A 17,225-nucleotide genomic window follows, 5' to 3' on the forward strand; every position below is an offset into this window, starting at 1 on the left:
CTCAAACGGGGTTACAACTTTATAATGTGAAAATAAAGATGCGCTTTGGTTGAGATTCACCAGGTGTATGAGCAATATTTCTGGTTTACCGATGTGTCACAACAGTGCTGTAATGAAGATGCAAAGACAGGACGTGTCGCTTTTAAAGTGCGATCAACGGTGTCACCACCTTGCTGGAGGCCTATCGGCTGAGAATCGGTTGTCGCTGAGAACACTTACTACTCAGGCTGTTACTTAAAATGCAAATCCAGGAGTAGAGGAGGTGAGCAATGTTGATGAGGCCCCTTGGCAAGGTGTGGCTGGAAGCCTTGTGCGTAATGCCGCACAAAGCATCGGCGTGCTGCTTGATCCCGGAGATAGCATTTCAATCTCAATCACCTAGCCTCCACCACGGAACAGGCCAACACAGGACACGTTTAGCGTCACCTTTATCGCTTAAGTGGGCTTTTGGGGCTGGATGTGTTTCATCTGATCATTTATTTTAAAATCGGGCAATCTGATGGCTTTGCTTATTTTGGGTGAAAACCCCCCACCTGTTTCCAAGTATTAAAAGTAATTAATGTTGGTCTGACAAATCTCTCTCTCTCTCTCTCTCTCTCTCTCTCTCTCTCTCTCTCTGTCTCTCTCTCTGTCTCTCTGTCTGTTTGTCTCTGTTTGTCTGTCTGTCTGTCTGTCTGTCTGTCTCTCTCTGTCTCTCTCTCTCTCTCTCTCTCTCTCTCTCTCTCTCTCTCTCTCTCTCTCTCTCTCTCTCTCTCTCTCTCTCTCTCTCTCCCTCTGATTGCTTATTTTGCGGCTTTTGAATAATTCCTCCGAGTCCCCTGGGCTTCTTGAGATTGTTGTTCCTAGATGCGCAGATCCAAACATGTTGAGCGAATTGAAAGGGCAAGCAAATTTTGCAAACAGGGCCCGCAAGGAGCCAAACAGGGTGGGGAAAAAATAGATGCTAATGCTGGTTGTCGTCATTTCGCTAAGCCGCGTTTTGTCGTTTTGAAAGGAGGCCGTCTGGATCCAGACCCGGTCCGTGTTTGTGGCCCGTCTTAGCGGGTACACTATCCGCCTTTCAGTAAAAGTTGGACGAGACGAAGGACGTCTACTCCACTCCAGATGGTTGTGTCTTGACTGTCTCGTCTGGTTGTAACTTGTTCTTCATTTGGCACGAAGTTGTGGGTCGTTGATATTTGTCTGCACATGTTTCCTTTACTTTCGTGCTTGTCAACGTGTGATTTACACGTCTGTTTTAGTTCTCTCTTTTGGGGTTTTTAGCCTTTAAAGGGGAAGAGAGCAGCCTTATTTACACTTGTGTCAGTTGCTGTTACCTACCACAGTCATTTCTAAATCTGTTAGCCGTTGACCGGACATCTGTTTTAGTTCTCTTTATTAGCCTTTTAATGGGACAAGAGAACAGCCTGGTGACAGTTGTTGTTACCTACCACAGTCATTCTGAAACTCCCAGCCTTTGATTCGAAATTCGCGAATTTTGAATATAACGTAAATGAATGGATGAATAGATGAATAATACTGTTTTTAAATAATGCTCTATTGAAATCAAAATATAACGAAGAATTAACCAATTCAACAGAGCGATGACTATGTATCATTTTGTTAGCGAAGACACTTCAGATGAGAGAAACAACTCGTATTTTACTCACTTTCTTTCTTTCGGAAGGTCAGATTGTACGAGAACGTTGGAGAAAACCATGACTGGCAGGCAAAAATGAAGACTTTAGAGACTGGGATAGAAAAAAAATGTCAAAGGTTCTTGAAGTTTTTAACATTTGTGGGTCAGTGAAATATGTCTCCCAAAAGTAAAAAGCCGCTTAAATTCATTTGGTCGAAAGCAGTATCCCAGTTTAAAAAAAGGTCCAGGAATCGATCCATTATTGTTCACAGTAAATGAGATTTCATTTGATTAGGCACAATATCTGCCGCAATATTTACCACCTACAGGTAAACGAGCGACGCAGAGTGCAAATGGACTTTACAAAGGCCCTCCCGTACAAGCAGCAATATAAGGCTAGAATATGACTCTTAGAGAGAACCACGCCCTCATTTCGGAGGACGGATGGTTCCTCTTAAATCCAGAAAATAGGCCGTAATTCTCGTAAAATGTCATTAATCTCTACACACAGAAAAAAGTATTCTCATGATAACGATTCTGGCAAGACAGGATTGTGAGCATTACGTCTACTCGACAGGTTTCTTTTTCGACGAGTTTTCCAAAAGTTCCACACGTTCTCAAGCATGGCAATAAGTCGTTGCCAAGGAAACAAGGAGTTTATTTAGGTGTGCTTTTTAAAACTGACCTCTCCTTCCTCCCACCTTTCTTTCTCTTCCGCATCGAAAACCAAACAAAATGTAATCAAGTCGATTGAGAACTGATATTTTTACCTTTTCCTAGCGTCTAGTTTTGAGCTTGGCAGCGAGGGAAGGCTGACTTATAGCCATGCTTGAGAACGGCTTATGGAACGTTTGGAAAACTCGTCGGAAAAGAAATACTATTGCTCAGAGCGTGTTAAAAAGAAGATGAGACAAATTGATTAGCTTCTTTTTACATTGCATCGAAAGAAAACTGATACAATCGTGCCCGTTTCGTTGTAAAATGATACTTTCGAAATAAAATAAAAAATAAAAACAGGGACGTTTTCAGCAATTTTAATTCCACATTTGCCGAAGAAGTAAATATTTTGCTACGCTTTGAGGAAAGCGGTGTGTGTGTCAGAGTTATTTTGCAAGTGTGTGCGTGCGTGCGTGTTTGTGCGTGTGTTTATTACCTCGGGGACTTGTGCCAGTGTGTGTCCCAGAGACATTTCACAGCAATTCATTTGTTGTGGTGATGACGCCTGACGTTCCCACCCTCTTATTAATCATTATATTTGGTCAAAACCCTGGTTCGGTAGTTCGGAGTAAGTTGCAATATGCTATAATGTTGCAAGCCTTTCGGATTGGGTGCGTTTGATTTGTATGCCTTTTTTGTAAGCCTGGCAAAGAGAAGAACCCGCGCTTCGAGTGTATTGTACTGTTAAGTTCGGAACGTTGTTACCTTTAGTTTCAAAACACACATCCTAAACTCACATTGCACTATTTTAAACTTAAATTAATATTTGAAAATGTGACAGATAGTTAAGACAAACACGCCATTTCTGTGTGCCGTTATGAACACGCCGCTGACAATATTGCTCTGTGATCGCGTGTTTCCAGCAGAGTGGTCGTGTTTCGGGTCCTCGCGTCATATGACTGAAATGAATCATTCATTATTAAGAACACTTGCAAAGGGCAGATCACCTGAGTAAATCACTATCACGTGGAAAAAGAAACATAATTACGTTAGAAATATTCACAAGTCAGCCGTAAGAGGCTCAAATGAGTGGCATTGTAAACCAACCCGGATGACGTGAACAGTGCGGGGAAAGAACGATAAATTAGTTCATTAATCAATAAATCAGTTGATTACCAATAATCAGGGCCGGACCAAATGAGTTGTAAGGGGGGGCGGTTCCTCCTTTTTTGGGGGGGCAAATCAGCGAAGTGGCGAAGCCACAAGCGCGCGCCTGCAGAGCAGGCGCGCGAACTAGGGGGGTCCGGGGGCATGCTCCCCCAGAAAATTTTTGAAAAACGGTTAAAATCTGTGCAATCTGGTGCATTCTGGGCCTTGTTTTGAGGGTTAAGAGCAGCATTGTTTTGGTGCTAAAACTAGTAAAAAAAAAAAAAAACCACTCAAAGCAAGGTACATGCTTTTTCCAGGGGTGGGGTTCCGGAACCCCTGGAACCCCCCCCCCCCCCTGGGTCCGGCCCTGATAATCAATTAATTAACCTTACCAGTACAGAATTTGCACTGCTATTAACAGCTATTGTATTTTCAGCGTAGCAATAGGGCCCGATATTTAGACGAGACAAGTATAATGCCGACGAGTCGAAAATGGCCAACTTCCGTAGCGTTATGCTTTGATAATCGGAAAAGGGATGTGTCAGACCATCCAATCACAGCCCCCGAATTCCCCCACGTGTCCATCAGAATAGCTATATATATGTATAATTATATGAAACAGGGCAGTGACTATATCTAACTATATTATGGGCCAACAAAGGCCATATTGAGAAAGACGAAATTGGCGACAGCAGGAAAGGACTGACAGAAATGGGAGCACAACATTGTTCCTGCTGGCAACTCCCTCGATTCGGGTTTCATTACGCTTATCCGAGGTCACAGGTCTAATCAGAGATGTTCCCCGTTTCGTGTGTATGCCTCAGGGCATTCTTGTGGCCTTCGAAGAGCGGTCACTCCCGATTTGCTTGGCTCTCGTTGTCTCGCGTGAGGAAACGAGATGAGCATGTGCTCCTGTCAGCACAGTTATTGCGCGTGATAGATGGGCTCTGATCATGGCTGATGAAAGTCCTACCTCTCCGTCAGCCAAAACCAGCAGGGGAAAATCATGCTGAGATAACTTTACATGTTCAATCCAAGACTGTCCAGAGATCTGTTCAATGAAAACTGAGCTTAAATACTGGCTTTTATTGGGACAGGTCGGCGTCAAAAATGTTCACTAAGATTGCGTAATGTGTTCCTTTTCGCCGATCAGCCTGTGTAGTCCATTATCAGCGCCTTGCTGCGTCTGTCAGGCTGCACATCACCACAATGCTGACACAGTGCAAACATGTACACTCGAGAGTCCATTGCAAAACACCCAGGGAAGGAAGAATAACACACAAGCAAAGCACTTTTGGAATGTCACATTACGTATGTAAATACAACGGAATTAACTGCAAAAAACCCACAAAGTCATTTAGAAATGTAAACTTCCACACAGATTTTACAGATATCTCTCTCTCTCTCTCTCTCTCTCTCTCTCTCTCTCTCTCTCTCTCTCTCTCTCTCTCTCTCTCTCTCTCTCTCTCTCTCTCCCCCCCTCTCTCTCTCTCTTGTGAGTAAGATTATGTGGTGGTGTTTTTTTTTACCGCATAGCTTTCGAGATCTTATGTACTGAAAAGTACACATCACTTGCTACCAGGACTGTGCCTTACTTCATTCCTTGGTGCGCAAGGTCAATCACTCACACACATGAACAAGTGAATAAAAGAAACAATGAAGCAGGCAGGCAGTCATTGAAATAAATTCGCCAACCGATCAGTCCATCAACTAATAAATCGATTGATAAATAGACTGATCAGTTGAGCAAGCAAGAACGCAAGGCTGATCAATTGAGCATTCAAGCAAGCAATTAAAGACTCGATCAATGTATGTTTAAAAACAGGTTTAAAATAAAATTAAAATTAAATCAACTAAAATGTTGTTGAAGCGTCTGAATATTTCTAATATCATTAAAACGTTGCATAACATGGATAGTCCAGATTGTATCATTTTAAGACCAAATATTTTAGTTTTAGCAGGGACAGATTGTAAGTCCAGGCATCAACCTAAAATCTTTATCCTTGAGTAATAAAGTTCGTTCGTTCGTTAAAAAAAAAAAAAAAAAAGACTCGATCAATTACTGAATCAGTCTATTAACCAACCAATTGCAATCAGTATTCCATGTGAAGCCAGGCTGAGGGTTAACGCTTGTGTGTCGCTGTGTGTTGCAGTGGTTGGTCGGGGTGTGGGCGAGAGGAAGAAGCAGAGACCACAGCCGCGGTTCCTGGAGTCGCAGGTCAACTACACCTACAAGGAGGGCGAGCTGGCCAGGCTGGAATGCATCCTGGAGGGCCTGGGCACCAAAAACGTGAGTCTTTCTACACCACCCTTCCCTTTTTCTGTCCCAGCTACACAACAACAACAACAGCAACAATAATAACAACAATTGTCAGTAAGTACTGGTGTCACATGACTGATGTGAACCAGTTGATTGGCTAATGGCGATGCGCTAAAACTGTTAGCGCACTCTTGGAGTGCGCTAACTTTTCCACAGAGCGGATTCTCCCGCCCTTTGCCTGAGCGAGAGTGTACTCTCATCCTCAGAATTAATTAATGACATGTAGCTTATATTCTCCACAATACCAATGATTATGACCATAAATTTCCTGCTTCTCAATTAAAAGCAGAAGTGGTTTTTTTCTGACAGATTGCTTGTGCCTGTGCCACAGTTGCCACTGATCTAAAAATAGAACCCGCTGGGGTGTCTAATTTTTCAGTTTCGACTTGCGAAAATTCCTCTCATAATTATGCCATGTAATGTTAGTGGCATGTAGCATCCACATTACCAAATGATGAGTTAGTATACAATTCCCAGCAGCTAACAGAAAACACAAGTGTTATTCCGATAACGTAGCAGCTAGATCAGCACGTAGCAGACTACACTGAAATACGACTGCATCTGTTCAGTAAATGAATGTTTTCCGAATTATCATTTCAAGGCAAGAACAATCGGAATCGAAAACGTGTAGGGTTTAGAACGTTCTTACCATATATAAGACTTATTACCAGCCTGCCTCATGCGTGCAGACTCAGTGCAACGTGACGAGCAATTTTTGTTTTTGAAATGAGACTCAGTGCAGTGGTTCGATTGCCATAGCCTAGCGAACGACATAAATCCCGCTCAGCAAATTAACATGTTGGGCAAATGTGAACGATAAAACGATGGGGATATAATACGTGTAGGGTTCAGAGCATTCTTACCGTTCATATTTAGTACCAGACTCCCCGATGAGTGAAGATACCACACGAGAAACATGCCACATTTATTTTGAAAATGTGCTTTCCGTCGACCTTGGCAAGGGACCTCTGCACAGTCAATCTGTTGAAGCTCGATGAAGGTTTCGAATCGCAAATAACTAAGAGCACAGTCCTTTCTCCGAGTTTAAATGAGGTCTCTATGAAAGATCATCACTTTTTAGCTTAACGCTACACTGGAATTTACCAACAGAAATTAAAACAAGAGTTTGCGTGTGACGAAAGCACGACACACTTGAGGCAGCCCACACAAAAGTAGATCTGACACAAACCTGACCACACAGTTACGCCTATCCAAATGCGCGTTGCATAATGTGCGTTTTGAATCTTCTTTTTTATCTGGCGGTACTGACAATATTGTTATTGAAACAATCCCAGTGCACTAAGGGATTTATAGAGCAAATCTCGAAAATAATTATTGAACTCAGCGCTATGCGCTTCGTTCAATAATGAATTTTCTCGATTTGCTCTATAAATCCCTTAGTGCACTGGGAAGTCTCAATAACTTAAATAATAGTATGATGATGACCATGATGATTTGGAGGAGAAAGAGAATAATAATAATGATGATAGTGATAATAACAATAATGCTGGGTTTTTTAACATTGTTGTTGTTGTTGTTGTTGTTGTTGTTGTTGTTGTTGTTGTTGTTGTTGTTGTTGTTGTTGTTGGCGGCGACCTCCTTACCAAGCGCCTCGAAGGTTGATCATGGATATAGTGTGTCATTGCGAGTAACAGGACCAAACCAGACGGGTTTGAGGTGGACCTACCCAGGTTACCCAGTTGTTAATCTGGTGCCGCAACGAGATATAGACAAGTTTAAATTTTTCTGCTGCCAGTCTGACGGTTGTCCATCGTGTTTTCTGCGTCAAAGGGACCCGTCATCTTTCAGCAATAAAAGATTTACGTGTCAAAACTTGGGTGTCTTTCCTTGTCTTAAAAAGACGATGTGTTCTCTCCGACAGATATTCGGATCATGTTCTCGCACTGAATAGGAAATGCAACTTCTGGTACAGTCCGACGGTAAGGGAAAAGAGAACAAGTTCTTAAGACGATTGAGGAGGGGTCGAAATGACGGGGAAGGAGGCAGGCAGAATACAAGTGAAGAAAGGACGAGGGGTCAGCACCCTGTCTTTACAGCCTGTTTATATTCATTGTGCCGACGCAGTGGCCGGAAGTATGGTTGCCGCGATAATTTTATGGAAGATTGACGTAATCGACATCCGACAGAACTGTTTATTTTATGACCGACGAGTAGCTTCGAGCATGAGGTCAACAGAGCGTTATATGTTTACAGCTTAGACCAGCGTCGTTTGTTTATATTCAACCGGTGATTTGCGGTGGAAGTGAAATTGTACTTTTTTTTTTATTATTGATCTATCTATCGAACTTTAAGGATTATGCCAATGGCTGGTTACTTTTACGTAAAAGTGAAGAGCATGCAATAACGTTTTCCTTGAATGCCCTGGGTTTTTTTTGTTTTGTTGTGCCTTTGGCCTTTTCCCTGTCCTTCCTTCCAGCTCAGATTGTGCAAAACAGGACAAGGCAAAAGATCGTCATTGCGCTGCTTTATAAAACACAACAAATTCCACAGCTCTCAAAAACAGCATTATTCAAGGAAGTGCCAGTCAAATTGAGTTAGGAAATACTCAGGAAATTAAATCAAGTTGATGTTTTGTTTTTTTCTCCTTTCTTTCTTTTGATACCTCAGCTTTACTTGTCGACACTGCCAGGCCGATCCGTTTGCTTCCCTTTTTTTATTACATTTAGCCAAGTTTTGATGAAATGTTTTAACATAGACTGGGAATGGAGACGAGGGTGGTGTGTGTATGTGTGTGTGTGTGTGTGTGTGTGTGTGTGGAGCGATTCCGTGAACACAACTGGACCGATCTTCATGACATTTTACATACAAATTCTTCCTGAAGATATTCCCAAATCATGTTTACCTTTTTTGTAATTTTTTTAATGTCTTTTATGACGTCATATGCGGCTTTTAGTGAAAGTTGAGGCATTAGCACTGTCACGCCCTCATTTTTCGATCAAATTGATTGATATTTTGGTCAAGCAATCTTCAACAAAGCCCGAACTATTGGATTGGATTTCAGCTTGGAAGCTTAAACATTAATTGATGAGTTTGGTCATTAACAATCTCAAATTCTAATTTAGATTAATATTTTAGTAATCAAGATTTCATCCCAATCTTTATCATTTTCTGAATCCAAAACATATATAGATATAATATGTTTAGATTAAAAACAATCTCAGAAAGTTGTTTTATTTAAATTAAAAAATAGGAAAAAAGGCACGCTTTCCTGTTAAGCACAATGCACTATTGCGCTATACTGGCTGTCTGTTAGGAAACGCTGCCGTTGCTGAACTTTAATTCAGTTTTGTGTGTTGCATGTGGTTGACTTATTTGTACTTTGTGGGAAAGTACCGATATTATATTTTGTAAACACAATATTTATGTTTGGACGAGAATGCAGGTGAACTTTCTAGTCCTGTCAAAACAAGTTGTTTACCAGGTTGTTTTGAGTCGTGGGTTCGTGGCGTTCGCTCGGATTAAGTGCGTCGGCGCTTTTGATGTACGTCACAGAGAACGTCACTATTCTAGTCCATGGGCAGTTCATCTAATTTTAGTTGTATCATGTTCGGTCTGAAATATTCTCGAGATTGAGTATTTACTATATAGGCCAGCGCGATTTGTATGTAAAAAAGCTTCTACTTTGAGTTCTGCTACGATGTGCAGTTGTATGTATGGAATGCTAAATAAATCCTCGAACTCAATTTGACGAGTTGTTTTCTGCTGCTGCGAAGACGGGCGACGTAGAATAAAAGAACACAACTATACGACGTTTGAGAACTTGTGGCAATCTCAAGTGTCGTGTAACACTGTCACTTCAAGCGATCAGCAGGCCGCTTTGAATGTGTCAGCGCTTTCTTGTAGCGACAAGCCTATTGTCTTGGTGAAAACAATGCAATGCGATCAGTGTCATTCTGTGAGTTCGACAGTGTGACTAAATGTATTTATTTCGCTTTACGTGACTTGTTAAACTTTTTCCTCGTCCCTAATTTTCTTAAATCTTTTCGTAATAACTTGTGTTTCTGATTATATGTCCTTCAGTTTTGGATAGATGTCCTGTCATTGGAAGCGTAAGGCATACATGACCTTTGCTTCATACGCATGTTTGCAACGTCAGATGGTTAAGAGTTATTTTGGTGCAATAGATCGTGTTGACTGTGCTCCATTTTCAATGTCATAGCTTCGCTTTAACCTTCATAAAACCTGGTTATAATTTATCATATCGGATCAGCAAGATATTAAGTTGGTAGATATGGGAAAGAAAGGCAATGCTGTGTTCTGAAGGATCTTTTAAAGATATGGAGCCATTTGCAAATGAGTTTTGTCACAAATAAGTGTTGTTGTTGTTGTTTTTTTTTATCAATGTTCCAACATAGCTAGTCAGCTAAGGCCATTGAATGAAGTGTCTGAGGCTTGTCGAGTTATGGTGTCTACAGGGAAGTCACATCTAGACTGGCTTAGCCAAACCAACAAAACCCATTTGGTCCGTTTGACAAGTAAACCACCTCATTAAATTACAAAAGCGTAGAACAGAACAAGTAAGGGTTACGTTTTTACATTTAGTCAAGTTTTGACTAAATGTTGTAACATAGAGGGGGAATCGAGACGAGGGTCGTGGTGTATGTGTGTGTGTGTGTGTGTCTGTCTGTGCGTGTGTGTGTGTAGAGCAATTCAGACTAAACTACTGGACCGATCTTTATGAAATTTTACATGAGATTTCCTGGGAATGATATCCCCATATTTTTTCGATAAATGTCTTTTATGACGTCATATCCGGCTTTTTGTAAAAGTTGAGGCGGCACTGTCACACCCTCATTTTTCAATCAAATTGATTGAAATTTTGGCCAAGCAATCTTCGACGAAGGCTGGACTTCGGTATTGCATTTCAGCTTGGTGGCTTAAAAATTAATTAATGACTTTGGTCATTAAAAATCTGAAAATTGTAAAACAAAAAACAAAAAATTATAAAACGATCCAAATTTACGTTCATCTTATTCTTCATTATTTCCTGATTCCAAAAACATATAAATATGTTATATTTGGATTAAAAACAAGCTCTGAAAATTAAAAATAGAAAAATTATGATCAAAATTAAATTTTCGAAATCAATTTAAAAACACTTTCATCTTATTCCTTGTCGGTTCCTGATTCCAAAAACATATAGATATGATATGTTTGGATTAAAAACACGCTCAGAAAGTTAAAACGAAGAGAGGTACAGAAAAGCGTGCTATCCTTCTCAGCGCAACTACTACCCCGCTCTTCTTGTCAATTTCACTGCCTTTACCACGAGCGGTGGACTGACGATGCTACGAGTATACGGTCTTGCTGAAAAATTGCAGTGCGTTCAGTTTCATTCTGTGAGTTCGACAGCTTGACTAAATGTTGTATTTTCGCCTTACGCGACTTGTTTTTCTTTATTTTTCCGATAAATGTCTTTGATGACGTCATATTCGGCGTTTTGTGAAAGTTTAGGTGGCACCAGTACTGTCACACCCTCATGAAATTTTGGTCAAGCAATCTTCGACGAAGCCCGGACTATGGGATTGCATTTCAGCTTGAAAGCTTAAAAATTAGGTTCACATTTTTTTTTTTTTAAGTAGAGAAAAGCGCGCTCTCCTGTGAAGCGCTGTGTACAGGTTTGACACTTCAAGCTATCTGCGAACCGGCCATATGCTACTGCGCTCTACTGGCTTGTCACTTTCTGCACGCTTTTTTCGTGGAAGTGGATGGGCTATCTTGGCTCATGGCATCGTTGTATCGACAAAGCTAATAATGTCTCGACGGACAAAAATGCAGCGCGTTAATTTCATTCTGAGTTCGACGGGTTGACTAAATGTAGTAATTTCGCGTTACGCGACTTGTTTTCTTCTTCGTAGTCCAACTTTTCTCTGTCTGTCTATCTGTCTGTCCGGCTCTTGCCTACCCCTCCCCCCACCTTCCCGGAGGTCCCATTCACCCAGCCCTGCTTCCACACAGTTCTACTGTGAAGGGAGATCGGTCGAACCCTTTCCCTTCTTGTTTATAAATGTGTGGTTTTTATCAATAACAAAATAAAAACCTACACATTCCAGGAAAAACACATTTGAGTAAGTTTGGTGTAACTCGGAAACGGCAAGATCTTTCCACATGAACGGGATGAGCATGAAGGACGGCGGGGTATTTGAGCCCGGCCTGGCTGTGAGGGGTGTTTATGGGGGCGAGGACGCCCCCATTCTATACGGATAGTTTCGAGGTTGACCATGGGCAGCGCCATTTTGTTGTGAAATACGTCATCAGTTTGTGTACACAGGAAGTTGTGACATCCGTCACCCTATGGGAGGGGTGACGTCAAAATTGTTCATCTGTAGAAAGTTGTGAAATCCGTCACCCTATGGGAGGGGTGACGTCAAAATTGGTCATCACAGAGTTTGTGTAACACAGGAAGTTGTGAAATACGTCACCCTATGGGAGGGGTGACGTCAAAATTGTTCAACAAAAACATGATATGTCGCTTTGTGCAGGGTCAACTGCAACAAACTCAAACCGAGCCATTCATACCTAGCTGTATTTGAGTGACTTATATACCCGACATTTTTATTTCTTATCTTTAGCACAGGTGTAGGAAAAATCATGAACCAAAATGTTATTTATTTTCTAATTTAACATTTTTTTTACAAATATGACCATGGTCTTTTAAACATACAGTGACATTAAACATTGTTATGTTAAAAAAAAGAAAAAAGAAAAAAAGCTTTTGTGCACAAATCAGAAAATACATTGTACATTTTACCTACAGGCCAAACCGTGAGTGTCTGTGGCAAAGCCCGACCCAGGAAATTGCACTGATCTAAATTGTCAAGAACAGGCGCTTGCATTTGGATGTGTTCAATGATAGTAGGTTTGGTTGTGATCAATCAGAATAATGTAGGAATAAAAATGTATGACAGTTTAGTATGATGACATGTAATTCACATATGCTGAAATATGATATTATACATCATGTAATATTATTATGGCTGTTGCCATGACCATGAAACCCAACAAAGGTTTAATGTAATGTAATTCAAAATACCAAAACCGAGCACCTATTAATCTCGTCTTTGCGCGTGAAGATTGAGGCCGTCTGCCAGTAGCGGTTAGGTCATACAGTGGAACCCCTCTCTAGCGACCTTTAAAATGTTGACAAAAATCGGTCCTTGTGGAGGGGGGTCCTTACAGAGGGAGGGGGGCGGAGTCAGGGGGCCACAAAGAAAGTCAGATTTAAAAAAAAAAGAAAACAGAGAAGTTTGAGTTGCTGACGACCGTTCCCTCTGAAAGCAAACTGCTTCGATTTCATGTTTGTCCTTGGTGTCCACCAGTTCTGGTGCATGTACTACCCTGGCCAAGTTTCCTCTCAAGACATCAAAGAGACCGCCCCAGTATACTCTACAGCCTCTGGGCGAACCACCTCTCATAGCTAAAACTGGGTCAATGACCCCTGGGAAGAAGGTCAGTGTCTATAAAATTTTACTCCTATGCCTGCGGCCAGGGGGGGGGGGGAGTATACCGGTACCATTTGAGAATCAGACCAAATGAGAATTGAACCATTTGAGAACATCCTTTTTTTTCAATCACTACATCGAAGGCCTGCGGCCCGGGGTTCACATGGGTTGGTTTGTTTGTTTGTTTCAAACCCACACCCATATACACACATTTCCCATTTAAACCATTTGTCGGCCCCCTGTCGATATTTATCGACTAAGTTCCTTGTATGTAGTGAGGTGTGGTGTGAATGTGTGTTGAAACAAGCACGGTAGACGCCCAATGCGGGGCAAATATCACCGTTACATTGATGGATTTCGCAAAATGTCGGCCTTTGAGGCCCCCGCCGATTTGCCAGAATGACATTTTGACTGTGTTATCAAAATGTTTTACATCAGTGTCAGAGACTGGAGTCAGATTCTCCCCTAGTACTTTGTAATTGTCAATGATTCGCTGGCGTCTATTTGCGCCAGAAGGTTATACATGTACTATAACTTCTTATCCATGATGATGCGTGTAGGGTGTCAGCTTCGTCTCAGACGTTTTGCTATGCTGACACACGCATCTTCTTCTTTTTTAGACTGAATTAAAGAATGTTTGTTGTTGCTGTTGATGAGCGCACCCGCGCGTTACGCTCGATGATGGGTCAAACGCCACAAGGTCAGTCCCTAAGGTTGCTGTAAGGTAAAGTAATCGACGGCAATGGCCTGTCCTGATGCTGCTGGCGCTGAACGAACTGAATCCAGCTCCAACCACCTGGGCTGAGGTGCACGAAACGAAAGTGGGTACCACCCAAACGGGTGAGAAAAACATGCGGGGTCTGAAATCACAACACATCTCAATTTTAACCAATCCAAAACCGCGGCTGACTCCCACCCGGTTGGTAACTTTCTCGTGCATCCCGGCCCTGCTGGTCGCTTACTCCACCCCAAGGAATGATGCCAGTGTCGGCTCGATTATGACGATGTAATTATACACCGGTACATGAAGACAGCGATACCACATTTCAAAATTAAATCTCTCGCGATATGAAGCACAGCAAGATGAACTGTACTCAGTGTATGCAGGCGGTTGGAAGCAGTTTTGTATACATGTGCGTGTGTTGTGGATCGGTATGTTGCTTTGCTGAAGAGGTGGAGAAGCAGGTAGTTTGATTAATCATGTGTGTGATTGAGGAGTCGCTTAGACTTGACGAGAAGCTGGTAAATATGTGTAATGTTAGGAATCAAGAAGGCCTGGAGAAGCACACAATCTCCATGTGTTATGACATTATCTTGATTTGATACCCACATGTCTGTGAATGAAAAATATCTTCCTGTTTTTATATTTAGTCAAGTTTTGACTAAATATTTTAACATCGAGGGGGAATCGAAACGAGGGTCGTGGTGTATGTGCGTGTGTGTGTGCGTGCGTGCGTGTGTGTGTGTGTAGAGCGATTCAGACTAAACTACTGGACCGATCTTTATGAAATTTGACATGAGAGTTCCTGGGTATGAAATCCCCGAACGTTTTTTTCATTTTTTTGATAAATGTCTTTGATGACGTCATATCCGGCTTTTCGTGAAAGTTGAGGCGGCACTGTCACGCCCTCATTTTTCAACCAAATTGGTTGAAATTTTGGTCAAGTAATCTTCGACGAAGCCCGGGGTTCGGTATTGCATTTCAGCTTGGTGGCTTAAAAATTAATTAATGACTTTGGTCATTAAAAATCTGAAAATTGTAAAAAAAAATAAAAATTTATAAAACGATCCAAATTTACGTTTATCAATATCTTATTCTCCATCATTTGCTGATTCCAAAAACATATAAATATGTTATATTCGGATTAAAAACAAGCTCTGAAAATTAAATATATAAAAATTATTATCAAAATTAAATTGTCCAAATCAATTTAAAAACACTTTCATCTTATTCCTTGTCGGTTCCTGATTCCAAAAACATATAGATATGATATGTTTGGATTAAAAACACGCTCAGAAAGTTAAAACAAAGAGAGGTACAGAAAAGCGTGCTATCCTTCTTAGCGCAACTACTACCCCGCTCTTCTTGTCAATTTCACTGCCTTTGCCATGAGCGGTGGACTGACGATGCTACGAGTATACGGTCTTGCTGAAAAATGGCAGCTACTTGACTAAATATTGTATTTTCGCCTTACGCGACTTGTTTATAAGTTGCCGAAGATGGATAACACAAGGCGGGAGTAGTAGTCTTCTGTGTAATCTCTCTCTCTCTCTCTCTCTCTCTCTCTCTCTCTCTCTCTCTCTCTCTCTCTCTCTCTCTCTCTCTCTCTCTCTCTCTCTCTCTCTCTCTCTTTCTCTCGCTCTTTTTCTCTCTATCTCTGAGAGAGAGAGAGAGAGAGAGAGAGAGAGAGAGAGAGAGAGAGAGAGAGAGAGAGATCCTGGTGGATTACCTCTTCCTGCCTTGCACCTCGATCATCCCGGCTACTGAGTGTTGTACACCAAATTAAACCTGGATGTTTCCCCTCTTTTAATGAGGGGGGGGGGGGTTCACTGTGTCTGTTTGTTTGTTTTTTCTGTCTGTTTCGTTGTCCGTACTTAGATTGCTGGTGTTTATGGATCGATAGAGCTGAAATGTGGTGTGTAGCTTTGAAGTGGAGTGCACACAGTCGTATTTAGCAAAACAGTTAGATTCCTGTCTTCAGTGAATAATTGAAGGGCGATGGTTCTGTGCGACGCTTATTCCTCGAGATAGGTGTGACCACATAACGTCATTTCAGCTTTTATCATCCCTGATCTTTCAGTATTCCATGGATCCAATCAATGTAATTTCCCAGTTCTGTGTTCTGCGGTCGTTTTTGACCGACATAAAAAGATGAGAAAAGCAATGACATTTTATTTCTTCGAAGCAGCAGAATATGAAAAGAAAAGAAAGCGTGCAGAAGTATGTTTGTGTCCTGCAAGACTTCATGAACTCCTAATTCTCCCTTGGGAGAAAATGAAGATGTCTGCTTTTCGTCTGCTTTGAAGGTAGGGAGATTGTATAGCGCACACGTCAAAATGCAGATCGCGTTGGACAAGCATGTTATTATTATTCTCTCTTCGTAGATTTGTTCGTGACCATTTTTGTTGAGCTGTGCGTTGTTTGATTGCGGGGAAAAAACTCAAACAGGCTGGTAGTATCACACACATATCCATACACACGAACACACACACACACACACACACGCGCGCGCGCACACACACACACACACACACACACACACACACACACACACACACACACACACACACACACACACACACACACACAACGTTATTAGCACAACGTAATAAGCACAATGGGGAAGAAGCGACGGATCACTCACTATAAAACTGAGTTTGGCAGTCCTTTTCTGAACCATTCGATGTCTCATGAGCCCTCCACTTTCGGTCAAAAACACGAACAAGACTGCGGTGTTTTTTTCTCACGCTGATGGACAGTGCTCGAACCCATACGACACACATGTGTCTGATGTTCTCTTGAATGTTTCATCCACCACCATTATATAGCTATAACTCGAATGAGTTGCAGAATGCTTCCGATTCCGGATAACATGAACGTGGCTTGGAAGTTGGGCATAGAAGTCAGAAGTTTGAGTTTTTCTTGTTCTTGTTGTTGCTGCGGTAGTTGTTTTGTTGTTGCTGGCGCTCTTGGGTGGGAGCTCGTTGTCGTTGTGGATGACGTCTTTAAACCGGAGGAAATTGTTCTTTTTGTTGCCCTCTGTTCTGGCTCGGGGCACCTGTTACTTTGATTACTTCGATCCTACCTACCGTGTTCGCCTAAGGCATCCATGTGAGTGATATTGGCAAAAGACAAGTCATTTCCCTAGATTATTTATGCTGTCACCGTTTTGTTTCTTGCCACAGGCAATTTTGACTGCTATTATGGCTGCAAGTAAGCTGCATTAAACATGACAACTCTCCTAAGATGTCTGTCTGACAATGCCCTTTGCCAAATCTTGAACGCCAAAGTTTTATC

General features: G+C 41.7%; 1 protein-coding gene across 2 annotated transcripts in view; it reads left to right on the plus strand.

Annotated features, from left to right (window-relative positions):
* LOC138976013 (opioid-binding protein/cell adhesion molecule-like) overlaps window positions 1–17,225 on the plus strand; it is a 217,196-nt gene that overhangs the window by 146,181 nt on the left and 53,790 nt on the right. For both annotated transcript variants that reach the window (XM_070348806.1, XM_070348811.1), the window contains exon 3: window positions 5,578–5,714. In XM_070348806.1, coding sequence (XP_070204907.1) covers window positions 5,578–5,714 — 137 coding nt within the window. The remainder of the gene's footprint in view (window positions 1–5,577; window positions 5,715–17,225) is intronic.

The sequence above is a fragment of the Littorina saxatilis genome, linkage group LG1 (genome assembly GCF_037325665.1).
Source record: "Littorina saxatilis isolate snail1 linkage group LG1, US_GU_Lsax_2.0, whole genome shotgun sequence".
In the NCBI taxonomy this organism is placed as follows: Eukaryota; Metazoa; Mollusca; class Gastropoda; order Littorinimorpha; family Littorinidae; genus Littorina; species Littorina saxatilis.